Here is a 16946-nt window from a genome sequence, read left to right on the forward strand (position 1 = left end):
ATTCAAGTAGAAGCTGACCACAGAAGATGATTCAGAGGATGAGGTGTCTGAAGGATTAACAGCCATGTTTTAAGACAGAATACTAAATATCAGAAAAGGCATAGCTGGGACTCACATTTCAGAGCAGAAGCTGATCTCTGACCATTTGGGATTAACATGGGACTTCCATGGAGTGGGATATGCCCCATCCGCTAATGCAGAATAACACACACCTCCAGCTAAGTATGATTCTAGCCAGCAGAGACAGAACATTAAAGACCAGGTCTAGCCTGGATATTTCTCCTTGAATCTCAGGACTCCATCAGCTCTGTCCAAGCCCCATGCGACCTAGAGCCAATCACACTCCAGAGAATTTCAAGGAATTATTTCACCCTGTGTTTGCAGCTCCTGGCTAGAAGAAGTAGGGGGCAATTGTCCTGAGCAAGTGTAGGGAGAGGTCTGATCCCGTCCATGTGTGGCATCTAGAAATGCCACAAAGACATGTGTGGACAGAAGGCCTCACTCCTTCCCTGACCTTCAGATGCAATGCACAAGTGTCTGCTGGGTTTGTGCATGGCACGTGTGTTTCTCCCTACCCTTCCTGGGTGCAACGCACACTCATGCCAGCTACCCAAATATCCCAGCAAACAACGGAGCGAGTGGGAAGGGGTTAAAAGGAAGAGTGGCATGTGGTGACTAGTCCAAGGCTGATCATTTCAAGGGCGCCACAAAGGCAGTGGGGAAACCAATATACAAGCAGAACAAGTTACTTGTAAAGGGAAGTGCTTCGAAACAAGTTTCTTCAATGCTTCCCAACCTGAATGTTTGCTAAAAATTCTGAAAACTGCAAATCCACTTGGAAGTCAGCCCTCCTACTTGGCATCAGCTCAGCAGGGACATGTGGAGGTGAGCCCAGGCATGGGGTGGGGCGGGAGGGAAGTCAAAGGAGGCTGCTATAATGCTAACACAGCACACCTGCCTGATGGCTGAGGGGTAGAGCTACAGGAAGATGAGCATCTTGTTGCCCCACTTAGTGCACTAGATATCACACCAGTTCAAGACCGGCACTCCAGTTTGACTCTATTTGTCAAATCCTGCTGTTGGAGGTGGCTGAAATGGTCAGGTCTGCAACATAGCCAGGGCTCAGACTACATCTGTGAGTAAACTACACCATGCCAGAGCCTGCTTTCCAGCCCTGGGGTCACATCCACACCACGAAACTCTCTCAACCTCCGAAACAGGGTGACTGCACTCAAATTAACCATTGGGAAAGGTGCCTGGCTGGCACCAGGACAAAACCTGCACAGAGACTGTGTGAATGACCAGTTGCATCCAGGCTCTGGCACTATTTAATTTACTGGTAATGATGTAGTCATGGAGGAAGGAACAGATACTGACTGCCTTGGAGACCCCCTGTGTGAATGGAGCAAAACAGAGACAAGAAAGGAAGAAGGGGAAGCTACTGTAGGCAAGAGCTACTTGTAAAATGGAGGATCCAGGTTATCTGTTCCCACTCTATCTGTTCGGCCAGGTCCTTGTAGAAGCATTTGGGAAGCAAGTCAAGGGAAAGAAGGTCCCACATTACTTCAGATGGGATGGTCCAAGTCTCTAGTGATCTATTAGAAAGACACAAGCTGCTATATCCATTTCACAGGAAAGAAACCAAAGCACAGCAAGACTAAAGTATTTTCCTGATTTACTGTAAGAAGCTGATTCAGAGATGAACCATGGGACCACCATAAACATCATTTCCTCCATGTTGTAAATAGACCTCCTGACCCAGAGGATGCAAGGAGAGAAAAGTAAGAAAGAAACAACATGAAATTCCCATGGAACAACCTAAGCTAGCTTCCAGACCATCAAATTAGCAGCACAAAACAAAGACATTGCAATCACACAGTTAAGTGTCATGATTAATTATTATATCCACTGCCTGAGAGAATTGACCACAATGCTCTGCCCTTTCCATCTTCATTGGGTCATGTCTTCAAAAGCCAGATCTGTTCATAGGGAAGGAAAATGTATGAATCCCACCTTTTCTACTTGTCAGTATCCTTCCAAAAGTCCTGGTTTTGCATCAATTCCCCTACTACAGAATATCAGGAAAAACTTGTTTCCTCTTGGAAAATGTTTCACCAGAAGGTTTTTCCAAAATTCTGCAAGTTTCTCCTGCAAGCAGGAGAAATGCTTCTTCAAGAGTGTGCAGAGGAATCTCCATTTGCAAAAAAAAGTAACATTTCCTCAGGGAGAAAAGGAAAACAAACCCCCTACTCTTTGTTTTGAAAAGTCTTTTCTGCTTATCTGTGTTACTGCATCTTTGCCACGAACTATGGTGACAAGAGCCACTCTTACCACAGTCTGAACTACACATATGAGTAGCATCATGAGTAAATCTTTGCCCTCTAAATCCCCAGCTCACTCCTACAGTCCCACAGAGCCTAGCAAGAGCTATTTTGCCCAGACAGATCAAAGAAACACTGTTACAGCTGAACTTTGTAGCTCAGGTCTGAAAGGTTTTCCAAGTCGTGGCCATAACAAGGAGTTACCCTTGCTCTGTGGATCTCACCTTTGCTGGTTTCACTCTCTCGGACAAGGAAAGAGCCGACTTTGTTACCAGAAGACAACAGCAGCCGTTCAGCATCTTTTCTGCTCAGAGTTTTAAAATACCACCTGGGAGACAGAAAAGGCAAAACCGTTGCTTGAAAAGGAAAAGCTCTAAAAAAACCCAAATTCTTTCCAGTTAGTTCATTTCTTTTACCATTACACTCCGAAACTGAGGGTTATTTTTATCAGCAAATAGTCTTTTATCTGCTGGAAAGTGGCAGTAATAGACTGTTTTCAGTAGATTAACACCAGATTTCAGTCACTTTGGGCTTGTTTCACAGCCTAGCAATTCAGCCAGAGCAGAGAGTAGATGGTATGTGCAGTACCCTGTACATGAGAGAAGTGCAATCTCATCCAGAGCACAGCCTCTGAGGCACGCAGGGACCCACGGCTCACCTGGCAAGTGAGTAAGCCCTGAGCAGTGCTCAGGCAGGCTGCAAATAAAGCTGGTACGTGGGCTGGAGGCTGAGCATAGGGTGCCCATAGCCATTTAAATGTACCCTTTGGATACAAAGAGCATTTATGTCTCAACCACATTTCTGTGTACTGTTAAATATATGCTGGATTCAATGATGGTTGTGCCCCTCCAAGAGGAGATTGCAAGTAAGGCTGATCATTTATAGCTGAATGACATAGACGAGAATAAGTCATGGAAACAATTTCTTCTGCTGCTTGTATTATAGCTATAATAAACCCTTTTGGCTCAAGCCTTTCTTACCATCCTCTTTGCAAGGAGCCAGACATGAAGGTTGCATCCAGGCTGATGAAACAAACACCACCAGGCTGTGGGTCTGGGCGCTGGTACACAGTTGTCTGCCTCGTTAAATTGCTGGTGTGCTCTCTGACACACCCGAGACCTGATAATGCACCCTTCCGGAGCGATTCCCAGTCCCAATTTTCATACAGACACCGTCTTGGATGCTGAGGAAGTTTAACACTATGCATGTGGGTGGACTGGCCCAGTGGGACCAGAGGATGGTCCCTGGCACTGCTAATTTACCAGTGCAAACATAACCTTTTTGTTCTTTCCCCCAAATCCTTGTTTTCATGGTGGGTGCAACCAATAGGACAGGAGTCTTTGCCCACTTTCCCTGTAACAGCACCATCCTTCCTGCTCCACACCCATATGGTGCTTAAAGCTTCTGAACTTTTGCAGCATTGCTGGGGATGATGAAAGACCTCTTGCTATCCAGCCCAGCAGTGACATCTTCCTGCTGGCAAGTAAAGCTGTTCCCATAGCTTGTTGAGAGACAGGCCACTGCATCAGTGTTCACCATTCATAAGCTTACACACTTACTTTTCCTCTTCCAAACTGTCTACTTGTGCAACGAAGTTACTGGGGATGTAGCCTTTCCTCCCGCTGCTGAGGGATTTTGCCAGCCACCAGTCCCCCTCGCTGCAAAGCAAGCAGAATAGAAAGCGTGAGTACCCACAGGCTGTTTCATGACAAGTTAAGCTGCGGGGACAGCATGGTTTCTGGGGTTTTGAGCACTACAAATAGGCCAGAACTCCTTAATCCACTCTACAGGTCCCTCTTGATTTCCAAGGAACCCCACCAGGTTGAAGGCTGTTGGTCTCTCAGGGACTTCTGGAGGTGACAGTCTCTTTCCATGAATGCAGAGGAAGCACAGAGTGATCAGAGACCTAAACCTTTGCTACACGCCACACATGAGAGGAGGATATCTGTGTCACCATGGGTTTATTTTGCCTCTTGCATAGGGACATCGGGGCTCCTCTTTTCTTCCCCTTCCTTCACCAGGCACGCCACTGCTTTGGTCTCCCACTACTGACTCAGTCACCAGCTGTGGCCAAAAGCCATCCTCACCCAGTCTCCCCTGCCTCATGGGTCCCAGCCTATGGCATCTGGGTGAGAAATATCACCTCTGGAGCCCACCTCACAGAGAGGCAAAGGATGGAGAAGCCCTACAAAGTCTGTTAACTGGGAGACCCACGCCCACCTCTGCCCTGTTACGGACTGGGCAGATGGACTGTCAGCCTCTTCTCTTGTGAGTTTGAGAAGAAGGTGAAATGAAACCATGCACACCTCTGGCTCGATTCTGTCCCTTCCTCTGACTACGCCCAACCCACATCCTTTGCAAAAGCACGATCAGCACAAAATATGAAACAGGAGCTAAGTTATTGTTATTTATGCAACTTCTGTGCCCACGCGCGCTGGTAGTGAAGAAGGTGCCAGTAGTATCTAGGCAGGGACACTACCTAACCCCAAAGTGTCTGTAACCCAAGGAAAGAATGCAAGTGTCACCTTCTCCACCTTGTAGAGAGAAGAGGATACCCAGAGTCACGCTCTGGAGCAAAGCTAAGGCACAGGCTCAGCTCTAGTGAGCTGCAAATTGGTGTCTGACCCCAAGGCCCTCCCTTTCCCAGCCTCATCATTTTCATCTTTAAACTTCACTCTGGCAGCAGGTCACTTACTTGGCGAGGACTTGGAGTTTCTCCCCCTTGACCAGCTGCAGGTCGCGGTCACTTGAGGCAGGAAAATCGTACAGTGCAATCACAACCAAGTTATCTGAAAGAAGCAGCAGCACCATTGAATCCAGCTGGTTCCCTTCCAGGGGGGTGACACACACCCGGGTGTATGGTGGAACATTTCACCCCCACGCACACAGGGGCTGTCACCCGCCCTGTCCCCCAAAAGCCAAGGTTTCCACCAACACAGCTTTCCTGCCAACCACAACCTCTGCTCGGGGACTAAAACTGATTCACCAAAGTGTTTCCAGTGTATGTGTTTTTAAAGCACTCCAGACCCCCTTATCCACAAAACCCAGTGTGTCAACAAGAAAAAAGGGTTTATGTGGAATAAGAAGACTCATAAATAACCTGTCAGTGTTTGGCCTCAGTTTTACATGGCAGTAAATGAAAACCGCTGTAGCAACATTTCCCAGGGTGGCTCTGGGATTTGACTCAAAAAGATGAGGCTTTCTTCATTGAAAAAGGTATAAAGTTGTCTCAGCTTCTGTTATTTGAGCCCATTGCTAGGATTTAACTCTCCATCCAGATGCTCTTGACTCAGCCCGTATCTTGCCATCCCCTTTATGCACTGTTCCTTGCAGATGTACCACCACATTTAAGTCACGCTGCCACTTTTGACCCAGCACCTCTATAGCACCTGGCTGCTCTGTTCAGATGAAATTCCCAGGGGAGCAGTGGAGGCTCCAGGATCCCCTTCCCCCTCCCCAGTCCTGACGTACTTTGGATGCTCCAGACCACAAAACCAGTGCTCTGCATCTCCCATTTTGCTTGCAACCCAACAGGACTGAGGCTGTGAGCAAGTCTGCATCCCCATCCCCTACCCTACCATGTTGCTTTTGCTCCAGCCATGTTGGTCAAGCCTAAATTTTGGCTCAGCAAAATGAACTTTCACTTTCTGGTGCATGCAACCCATGTTGTGTGTGACAAAGCTGCTGCCCTGTACGTGTGCTGCGAGACTGCTAACCCACCCCGGGGCAGATCTCTGTGGGCTGGAGCTGAACCGCTACTTTTGCATGCCCGGGCTGTGCCAATGCTGCTCTCAGAGACGTTGTTCAACCATTCACATGTGCTCTGCAGGCTCACAGCTACTGAAGCAGAAATGAGCAGCTATTTTGGGGCAGCTCAAACTTTATAAAGAGGATCAGTACTTGCACACAAACACAAAAATCAAACTGAAACACAATGGTGAAAAAGAAAAAAAGGAAAAAGAAAAAAGAAAAAAGAAAAAAGAAAAAAGAAGAAGAAAAATAAGAAAAAATAAAAATATAAAATAAAAATATAAATAAAAAGAGAAAAAGAAAAAAGGAAAAGGAAAAGGAAAAGGAAAAGGAAAGAAAAGAAAAGAAAAGAAAAGAAAAGAAAAGAAAAGAAAAGAAAAGAAAAGAAAAGAAAAGAAAAGAAAAGAAAAGAAAAGAAAAGAAAAGAAAAGAAAAGAAAAGAAAAGAAAAGAAAAGAAAAGAAAAGAAAAGAAAAGAAAAGAAAAGAAAAGAAAAGAAAAGGACACCATTTGCTGCTGAAAGGTTTTAGCTTGTACACAGCCTAATAAATGCACCGAGACCAATGGATGGTCTATTATTAGCATTTTTCAAAACAGACTGTCAAGCCACAGTCTCAATGTGACCTTTTCAAATAATGCCACCAGCAAGAGAGCCAGACTGGCCCTTTGTCACTGCAAGATAACGTGTCTCTGGGGCAACCTGGGTTTTGTGTCTGTGCGAGGCCTGGCTGCTGCTCTGCTGGCGATTTATTGTAGAGGAGGGAGGAGAAAGGGTCAGCGTGGGAGGAAATGTAGCTTTGTAAACCAAAGCCCTGAGCAGTTCCCTTCAGGCTTGTGGGGAGGAACTTGGACATCCATAAGAGGTTTCAGCAGAGCCTCACACTCTCCTACGTATGGGGAAAAGGGTGATCAGTCACAAGGGAGAATGCTTTGAAGTCTTAAAATAGCTTGCACAGTTGGGGGCTTCCCCTTGAGGAATCTTAAAGTGTTTGGCGTTAGTGATCCACCCAAACTCTTGTTGCCTCCTTGAGAAAGTTGTTATCACACAGTTTCTCTGACCTGAAAGGTTTTGGGGCATGTGCCTACGACAAGGTGTCCACAACAAACATGTTCATCCACATGCATCGTCCTGCTCCTCTTGAAAGTAAAATAATGAAGTGGTCACACTTTTGCTTTGAAAAATAGAAGCAAATGTGTAAACATCTTTAAGCACAGAGTGGCTGTGTATTCCAGAAAATGAAAAATGTAGTTTTGATGTCGAAGCAACTAACATAAGTACAAATAAATCAAACAAAAAAGCAAGGAGGGAGGAAGAAAGAAAAAGAGCAAATATAGCAAGGACAAAAAGGTTTTATATGTTGAAAAAATATTATGATCACTTCTTTCCCCCTTCTCAAAATACATGTTGAGAACACTACACACTCAAGCGAGTCAGAAGAAAGGTTCTCTCTGCTCAAGCCAGCAAGACTTGCCGTCTCATGATGAAAGTGACTCTTCCTGTCTCTGAGTCCGTCACCCCGCTGAGAAACAGCGTTGATAATACTTTCTTGGCCTATTTGATCAAGTTAGGTCATGAGTGACTCTACAGCAGCGAAGCTGTCGGGGCTGCTAGGAGTGACTACTTTACAGATAATGCTAGCAGCCCAGAGACTTTGATTGCGAGCCAAATACATCTTGGCTCAGAGTTGCTGTCAGGAAAGTTAGATACCAGCTCGGTTTGCGTAGGCTGAGTGCCAGTTTGATGGCTTAATAGAAATGATTCAACCAGTCTTCCCACTGCTGCCCCGTCATGAATAGAAGGTCTTTGCAACCCTCCCACAGCTATGGAGCCATGCTGAGACTGTGCCAGGGTCCCCCAGAGGGCCATGAATTGGTTTAGAGCCATTCTAGGATGGTCATGGGGTAAATGACAACTCACAGCACATGTGTTGGCCAGCTGGGTGCACTGAGCAATGAGTTACTGCTGTGGAAAATGGGTCCCAGCTTCCCATTTCGGCATGGCGTGGGCTGGTTCATCAAGGTAAACGTGTGTTAGAAAAGGATGCCTTCAAAACACAGAGCTGCTGGTGGCACACCAGCCTCGCTGCTGCTGCCACCAAGGAGAACACCATTAGATCCCCTTGGTGGAGATGAAGAAGACTACGGGCTGGGACTATTGCGTCTCCCAGCTGGTCAGCAAGCCCAGGTGTGACAGCGTGGGAGATGTCACCTGAGACATCCAGGCTTGCACTGCGAGAGTGCTTTCTGCCAAATACCTTTCTGCCTTGTGTTTTGACACAGTGAGTGTTTTTGCAGATAATTTCTGCTTTTCTCATAAAATCATCTCAGGCCTAAATTAATAACTTTTTTATTAGGAAATCTGAGCATTTCCTCTCACCTTCCTTCCCCTTCTTGCTATTGAATGGCAATGCATGCCCATTTTTTATGAGAAGTTTTAATTTCTCATTGAAAAGTCAGCCTTTTCAGTAGAAACAACCCCTCCTTTTCCCAGTTAAGCTCAAAACCACATTTCTGACAGCATTCCTTTCAAACTCAAATCCATATTCAAGGAACAACAATAAAAACGACTAGAAGCTTCAATGCTCATCTTGAGATGTCTCAAAAGATCTCAATTTCCAGAGCACAATAAGCTCCCACCCCCTGAAAATCAGTCCTATTCATATCACGGTTAGCCAAAAACAGGCGAAGAGGTGGAAGAAGTTGCAGTTCCTCAATCAGAAGAAATGACCTCACTAGAGAGACCAATTCTTTGTGCAGCCACAGGTTATTATAATGCCTGAGGACAAGCACCCAAAACAACCAGCTCTCTCCACCAGCAGTATTTTTAAGGCCAGCTGTGAACAGCTGGCAGGGCAAGGGCAAGGCTTGTTCTACCTATCTGCTATGTCTTATTTATTCAATGCAAGCAAATAGCAGCAGATGTAACAATGGTGTAGTTGTGTTTGGGACCCACCATCTTGGGCCAGGACTTTACTGTACTGGGGCCTTTAGAGGTGAGGAATTAAAGGTAAATGTTGTCTCCATAGCGATCTAGAATCAAAGACATCGTGAGTACTGAGGGAACCATGTTAAAATGAATGAGAGACCCACATGGTGGAAGAACTCACCCCAAGTAAAAAGTGGATTGGTGGTGCTGCCAACACTACAGTTAAATCTAGAGTTATGCACTCCTTGCCTGCCTTTATGTTACTTCCTTTAAGATAAATAGTGTCAGGAGGAATTAGGCTTTTCTTAACAATAAATAAATAAATCATTTCTGAGATAGTGGTGTAAAAGCTTGAAACTGTGAAACGTGTTGCACAACACCGAGATCATAAAAAAAAAAATAAAATGCAAGGAAAGCAAAAAAAAGAAAAAATAATAATTTTAAAAAAAAAAAAAAAAGGAAAAAAAGGGTTTGATTTTATATTACATGTCACACTTCCATAGTCAATAATTTTGCCTGACTGAATTTGAAGTGCTCCCACAGGATACAATTCAGCTCTTCGATTTTTTAATGTGGTTGTATTGCCTGGATTTTGTGCTTTCTTTATCAATTCACTTGAATTGCCTTCCTTCACGAGATTATCTCAGTTATCTCAAACATCTTAAATGGTTCCTATGAGCCCGTTTTGACACACAGGACAGAGTCAGACATATCATCATTTCTGGAAACTCAGGTATGGGTAGAGAAAAATAAGAAGTTCCCCAGGCTGTCAGTGTGAATATTCCTTCAAAACTGGAACTGAACCTAACAAGCCAAAATATTTTTGAGAGCTGAAAATGGCTAACATGGTACTTAATGCATTTTTTAGCGTCTTTCCACTTCTGCCTTCTGGCATGAAGCAGAAGTAAAAGCCGCCACCCTGAAGATAGCTTCTGTTGTGCTTCTGGCCGGAGTGAGAAGGTTGATAAAAAAACCCATGAAAAACTGGCAATGTCTGCTTGGTTGTGGAGGTAGGAGAGCACGGCTGCTTGGAAATGTGCCATGAAAACAATTTTGTGAAAGAAACCATGGTTTTGGGAAAAATGGTACTTCCACAAAAACACACCCCAATTCACATGGTTGAAGAGCTACACCTCCCACAAATTTGATCTCTATAACAAATGTCAATTTTGAAGAACATTTTGATGTTTCAGGAGTTCCTCTGTCTGCCCCACAGCAGAGACCCTCCATCATCATCCATAAGACCTAAATAGATCTAGCACTGTCATTCCACCCATCCTATTTATTTGTCACCCCAGTTCTTCCTTTCTGCAAACCCTGTCTCCCCTAATCCTACACTTTTGCCAACAAGAGGAACTTTTGTGTGTTGCTAACTGCTTTCTTCCAACTTCCTCTATTTTTTGCCCCCTTCTAATTCTCTCTTTCTCTCTCTGTCCTTAACCTGCAAGACTTCTTTGACAGAAATATATACAAGTTGCTGTCGGAGGCTGGGCAGAGGTAGCGGAGAGCTTCCTGCTAAAAGGCAATCATCTACAAAATGCCATCTGTGACCCACAGATAATTGCAGAGGTGGATGAAGCCAACAAACAGTCTCCAAGCAGGGGCTCTGCGCATCCTTATTTTATACTCTTTCCTTTCTTCTCATTTGCTTTGTAGTCTCTCTGGCCTCTCTGATGCCTGCTAGTTCCTCTGAAATTTTCAGCTAACTGGATACAGCATCCACAAGTTGCCACGCTGCAGACAGGGCAGCAGACAGAGAAATCTCATGCAGTTGATGTCTCAGATCTCACTTTGCTCAACTAGTGAAGAAGGACTGCTTTTCCCTCTTAATTTCTTTGATGAGCAAGGGAAACTGGCAGCTACAAACAGTTAGTGATATAAACTGAATCTTCTGAAACACACTGATAAACTCCCTGCCTAGCAATGCTAAAGATACAGAAACCGCACGCTTGCAACATGACAGCTTGTTCACAAGACCTGCTATTGGGGGACCACCACCTTGCAAAACCCCACGGGAAGGTGAAGAAAATTGAGCTAAGAATCTTACCTTGTACAGAAGCTTGGTTTAGATGAGGGATGTTGATAAATTGTCTGCCCTTTGATAGAAAGAAAAATTAAAACATTTATTACTTTGCTGTATTTGCAGGAAGACCTGCTCTCAGCTTCACAGATGAGTGGGAGTCTGATCTAAGCCCACTGTAGTCAGTCAACAGCCCCTGCATCTGGTTCCTTGTGTGTTGTGATTGCTTTAGCATATTTTGCCGTGATGTGTTCATAGCTGTCTCAACTGTCAGCTTTACTAACGCTTGCCTCCCCTCTGAATAAAAGCATAAATCTGCTACCCACTCATTTAGACCCTGGTCTATCTAACTCTTGTTCACTGATGTCAAATTTCAGATCAATGGGGGATGAAGCATGAATGGCCCCATTGAGAAATGACAATTGCAATATTATTTGAATCAGAAAACCAGGAATACTCTTTGCTACAATTGCCCCAAGGCTCGCGGAACATCCTTTGCTCAGGGATAAGTTCTAAAATCGAAGGCAGTACTATATTAGCAAATTAAACAGCAGCGAGGTACTGAAACTCATCTAGGCACCCTTTTAAAATGTTGACACTGTCCCTAGTTTGGTTTGACACAGACCCTGAGAGAGGTCAGTTGGCCACAGATCACTCCTAATCAGCAGCTGGGATGCAACCACCTTGTTTTCTAGGTTAAGAGTTTAATATTATAGAAATGGCCTGGTGCGCTCTGTTGGGCTCTACCCATCTTCAAACACCAGTCCTGTGATCAGTCCAAGGTACAGTGCCTAGTGACTATACTGGGTGTTTGACCACTGCCAGGTATTTTTATACACATGCAAAAGGAGTGAACTACAGATGCTGAATTAAAAACATCTAGTGTTTTCTGTCCGCGCCATCCTTTGACTCCTACTTAGCAGCAGTGTGAAGTGGGAGAGCTGCTCACCCACTGCTCTTTCTAATTTAACTGAAAGAAATATGGACTTCTTGTGACATGTGAGAGCTTAGTGCCCATGGCAGAAAAAAAAAATGAGTGTCAGAAGGTGATTGATGATACTATATTTACACAGATAGCAGCTCCTCTCCAGTGAGCTGGAGAGAAGGAAATTTAGGAAAATAACATCTTCTTGGTCAATCTGACATCAGCTGTCATGAAAACTGCACTACATAACCATGGGAGAACTCAGAAATGAAACTAAAGGAGCGAAAAACATCTCCACCTGTCATCAAAAGCAATGATAGTCAATTCCTCCCCCCTCTCAGAGCTCCAGACCCGAGATGGTTTTCACATGACAGTTGAACCTAGAGTTTCTCTTCTGCTGGCTGCTGGATGCAGTGCTGACAAGAAAAGGAAAAACAACTTCGTGTCCTCTGTACAGCAACAGACAGATAGGTAAAGTGTTTTCCAAAGTTTAAATGAGGAGTTTGTTATTTGAGGTATCCTAAATCCTGACACAGTGTCTTACTCATCTGTGTCCATGCAAGCAGAGGCCGTATGAATTCAACTGGAGCAGCAGATGCTCAGCATTCCTGATTCTCAGCTCACCCCAGCACAGATTAGCTGTAGACCCTCTTTAGTGAACCCGTTGTACTCCCTGATGGTAAAGTTTCCACTGCGGTTTGCAACTTTGAATCTAAGCCTAAATCTGACCCATCTTTGTGCAGTTTGCAAGTCAGCAACATCAGCTTAGGTTGCAAATTGCTGAGGGCAGCAGCCCTGTCTAAAAGATACAGGGATCAGCTCGGAGGACTTGTGTCCAAGCGATGCAGAGCACACAGGGCAGTGACCTCTGCACCTTCTCTCCCTGTCCCCTACCCCGCTCTTCAGTCCAGCCCACGCAAATAATTGAGGAGGCTCAACACAACATAGTCTTTCAGAGCTCCAGCTCAGGCAATTCACAGCCATAACATATCCCCAAAAGAGAAAATGGCATCTTTTCTGACAGAGAAAAATCCCAGAGCAAGAAACAGTTGATTGAACAGTTCACCCCATATTAAGAAGCTTGTGGGGAGAAGCCAGGCACAAACATTTGTTTTCTGCCCTTTGAACATTTCCCAACTGGTGACAAATTGTAGGAAATAAAAATACTCAAGTTCCTGCTGGTATGCACAAGTATTGCCTGCATCACTCCAGACACTAACTGAGCTGTAGAGGACCCCAGACAGACACAAGGCTTACCTTGGGTGGGGCAGAAGAAGATTTACTCTTGGTTTTTGGGTCGCTTCCAGAAGTATGTTTCTCATTGGATGTCAGCTGATTTTTGCTACCGAGCAACCCCATCCTGGAAGGAAGACCAAAAATTACTTTTTAATGAGACTGCTCTTGGGGAAAGGGGCAGGCACTGAGGGACAAAACAATCTTCTCATTCATGAAGAACAAGTTGGAGAAGATGAGAATGCAGGGCAATGGGACAGTGGAGAGAAGAGTCTAAAATCATCCCATCTACAGTCCTCCTATTACTTTGGACCTTGTGAGGGCCATAGTTTTTGTTCTCACACAACTCTGGTGTTTCACACTTTGTAGATGAGGCTCAGACAGACACTACAAGCAACCAGAAAAAAAATGGACATAAATGACTGTTTTGGATATGTCCCCTCTCCAATGCAGAGATCCCCAGATGACATCAAGCAGACTTGCTCCAGAGCCGGGTGATACTGCATGCAATCACTGCTGGAGAGTTGAAGAGAGGTTGCTGGAGATCCTGGGGAACATCTCTGTACTGAGCTGTTCAGGTGTACCAGGTCTTCAAGAGGGTCATATAGTCCCCAGAGCAAGAACAAGCCATACCCACATTGCTCAGTGCTTTCTGTAGGTCATGTCCCTCCCATGCAGCAAGAGCAGCACATAGATGTAGTAGCTATCTGCGTGGTACCAGTCTCACCACCCCTCATGCTTAAGCAGCACAAACACATGCTCAGCTTGTCCACAAAGACATGGGACCTCATGTGACATTTTGGAGGACTGCAAGAAGCTTAGGGAGTCAAATATGGTGTAACTTGCATCCATTCTGCCTGGAAAGTGTGGGCCTAGGGCTTGACTCAGTTGTCCACGTGTAATGCCCTAGTACCTTTTGGTGTGCCCTCGGTTCTTACAAGGTGTGGGTCTCCCATACATCGTGGATTATATTTCCCAACACCATTTGCATGTCTCAGACCTCCTGGACACCACAAGGATCACTAGACAGAAATGAATCAAACCTTTTCCATGGACTATCCCCTCATCCACACTAAGGTCTCCATGCTTATTCTTGAGGGCTCGTTTAACTTGCAGCTCAGAAATGTAATTTCAGCTCTGGTCAATAATTCTAGCGTAATACATAGTCTGGGTAGCCAAGATAGTCAAATCATGACAAACTCAGCCTCTCAGCCCCCCAAAAAGGTAGGGAGCAGTTGAAGCCAGCATTACTGAAGTGCTGTTGCCATGAATATATAAGGTATCTGCATCATCCAGAACCAAAGTCTGAGTCTGCCCCAGTTCCTGCTTTGAACCAAAGGCCTTGAAAGGTGTGGGCTATGTGCCCAAAAAAAGCCAGACAACCCAAACCCTGAATACCTGTAGCTGAACAAAGACATGTTGGCTCCTATTCTTGCCAAAATACCTCAAGGTCTGCAATGAACATAGAGGACTGGGGACTGGAGGCCCAGGGAACAATGTAGTTAGTCACTTCCCCCAAATGTCAGTCTGGCACTGTGTTGTGACAGTCAGACTCCAACAGATGTGTTCAAAATAGCTTCCAACAAACCAGACTAGTGGGAAAAAAATATTCAAGTAAGAGCAACTTTTTTTGCTTTCTAGAATGTAACTAATATTTCAAAAACTGAGACTCTGAAATGAGGTTTCCAACAGAATATCCCAATATTTTAAGATGTTATTTTTTTGAAATATCTTCTCCCTTCAGCCTCATTTTTATTTTTACTGATAACATAAACAAAATGGAAGGAACTGTTGAAATATTTCAGGATAGCCCAACACATATTTTTTCCCCCCAGTCAAAAGTTTTTCAGCATCCAAACTTCTCTGAGCTTTTCTTTGACTTGAGTTTAGAGATGGCCCATCCATCTGCACCCAGTTCTCAGCACCACTCTGGACACTGACAACACAGTTGGAGGGGAAGTTTCGCCCACTGAATCAGCCACAGCATTTCCTGCAGCAACTTCATTTTAATTTGGCAGCCTCCCTTCCAGGTTGCAACCAGGGTTTGATTTGCTTAGAACTGGTTGTCATGCAATGGCACATAATTTATTAAGTGAGCTTTTTGCACTCTTCCACTTGCAAATTGGGGGAAGATAACTTTGTGACAGGATTTCTGATTCTGAATGGTGTTATTTGTCAGGACAGTAACTGAGAGTAGCTGAAGTTCCCTTTTCAGCCAGGGAACTGTAAGGTATCATTTTAAGTCAAGGCTGGCTGATAGACAAGTTTTAGATACCACTCATCACCAACCATAAAAGACACAAAGTCTGCCTATGTGTTGGACATCTATCTACAGTCCTTGTTACTATCTCACTCAGGGCATCTCGGGGTTTTTGAGATACTCAGTTCCCAAATGGGAGATACAGACATGGCAATTGCTGTCTTTTTGGCAGAGTTAGGGGATGTGAGGTATAGCACGAGTCAGCAATATGCTTTGACCACCAGTATGTCACCAGGATGATCTTATGAGAGGATGGACAGACAATCTACAGGATGGTGGATGCACATTTTGGGGTTTTGAGTTTCTCTCGATGACAGCACTGGTGAGGCAGAGTGGGAAAGGATATCATAGAAGAATGTCAACCTCAGCCAGTCCCATCAGGAGCTTGTGTCCATCCCAGCTCCTCTGACAGGGTTTGAGAGGAATGGGGATCATGCCCAAACCTGTGCATCTCCCCACAGTGCTCCTGCATCCAGGGGCATGTTACAACCCTTTCTGCACCATGTTGAGACTGGAAACACCTCTCTTCATGCTTGGACAAACTGAGATTTCTCCCTACACACATGTGTCGAAGACACATCCATGCAAAACAGCACAGAGAAGCAAATAGCATGTCCCAGCATGGCTGGGAAATGGAACCAGTGAAGTCTCCCACAAAGGTCACTCGCTCCCACCCACGCACAAAAGACATTAACACAGCTCTGGGTATTCACAGTCCCTACGGCATCCACCGGTCATGCTCTCCAGGTTGCCTCTGCAGCCTTCGGCAGCCAATGCGACCATCTTTCATGCTGACAGGTGTTATACAAAATCCTAAGAGAGTGCTGCAGACAAATGTTGTCAGATGCAGAGAGCTGCTGGTGAGCTCTCAGCACACAGCTGGTGGAGTCTTCATTTTTTAAAAAGTAATTTTTTTTCAAAAAAATAGGTGGCTGAGTTGAATGTACGTTGTTCCACAGTGTTTCTGCTTCTGATTAATGTTTTTTAAAGTTAGCTTCACAAACAAAATACATTTGAGCAAAGTAACAGATAGTAGTTCTCCCAATTTTTTTCTTTTTTTTCCCTCCAGTGGAAAAGAGCACTGGGGAGACAACAGTAACTCAGAAAAGCATGAAAATTTCCTTTTGTGAATTTTCAGTTTTTCACATCTAAAAATGTTTGTTTATATTTAATAACTGAGAATGGGGAAACTTGTTCCCTCAAGTTCAAAAAAAAGAAAATTTATAAAACAAGTGCTTTTTAAAGCAACTAGAAATCAAAACTGAACAAAAAAACTTTAAGGCAACGCAAATTTTTTCCATATGCTTGAAAAGTTTTAGCAAAAAATAGTTCAGCTTAGCTGCTGATAAGTTTTGACCAAAAATATTTGATGCAGAAATCTTCTTGGGAGAGTCAAGCAAGCCTTTGCTGAAAAAGTCAATAGACACGAGGATGGTGAGCTCCGTGTAGCACCCAGCTCTGAACACGTGTGGGACAGACATGCAGGTCACAAGCACACCGGATGCTTGTATA

The 16946-nt window shown here is 44.6% G+C and overlaps 1 protein-coding gene across 1 annotated transcript in view; it reads right to left on the minus strand.

The window, feature by feature from the left end:
* Positions 1–16946, minus strand: part of BLK (BLK proto-oncogene, Src family tyrosine kinase) — a 45206-nt gene that overhangs the window by 14565 nt on the left and 13695 nt on the right. The window contains exons 2-6 of the mRNA XM_074820271.1: positions 13199–13301; positions 11044–11092; positions 5017–5110; positions 3881–3979; positions 2546–2649 (exon numbers count right to left, since the gene is read on the minus strand). Coding sequence (XP_074676372.1) covers positions 2546–2649; positions 3881–3979; positions 5017–5110; positions 11044–11092; positions 13199–13300 — 448 coding nt within the window. The 5' untranslated portion in view covers position 13301. The remainder of the gene's footprint in view (positions 1–2545; positions 2650–3880; positions 3980–5016; positions 5111–11043; positions 11093–13198; positions 13302–16946) is intronic.

Source organism: Strix aluco, chromosome 3, assembly GCF_031877795.1.
Source record: "Strix aluco isolate bStrAlu1 chromosome 3, bStrAlu1.hap1, whole genome shotgun sequence".
Lineage (NCBI taxonomy): Eukaryota > Metazoa > Chordata > Aves > Strigiformes > Strigidae > Strix > Strix aluco.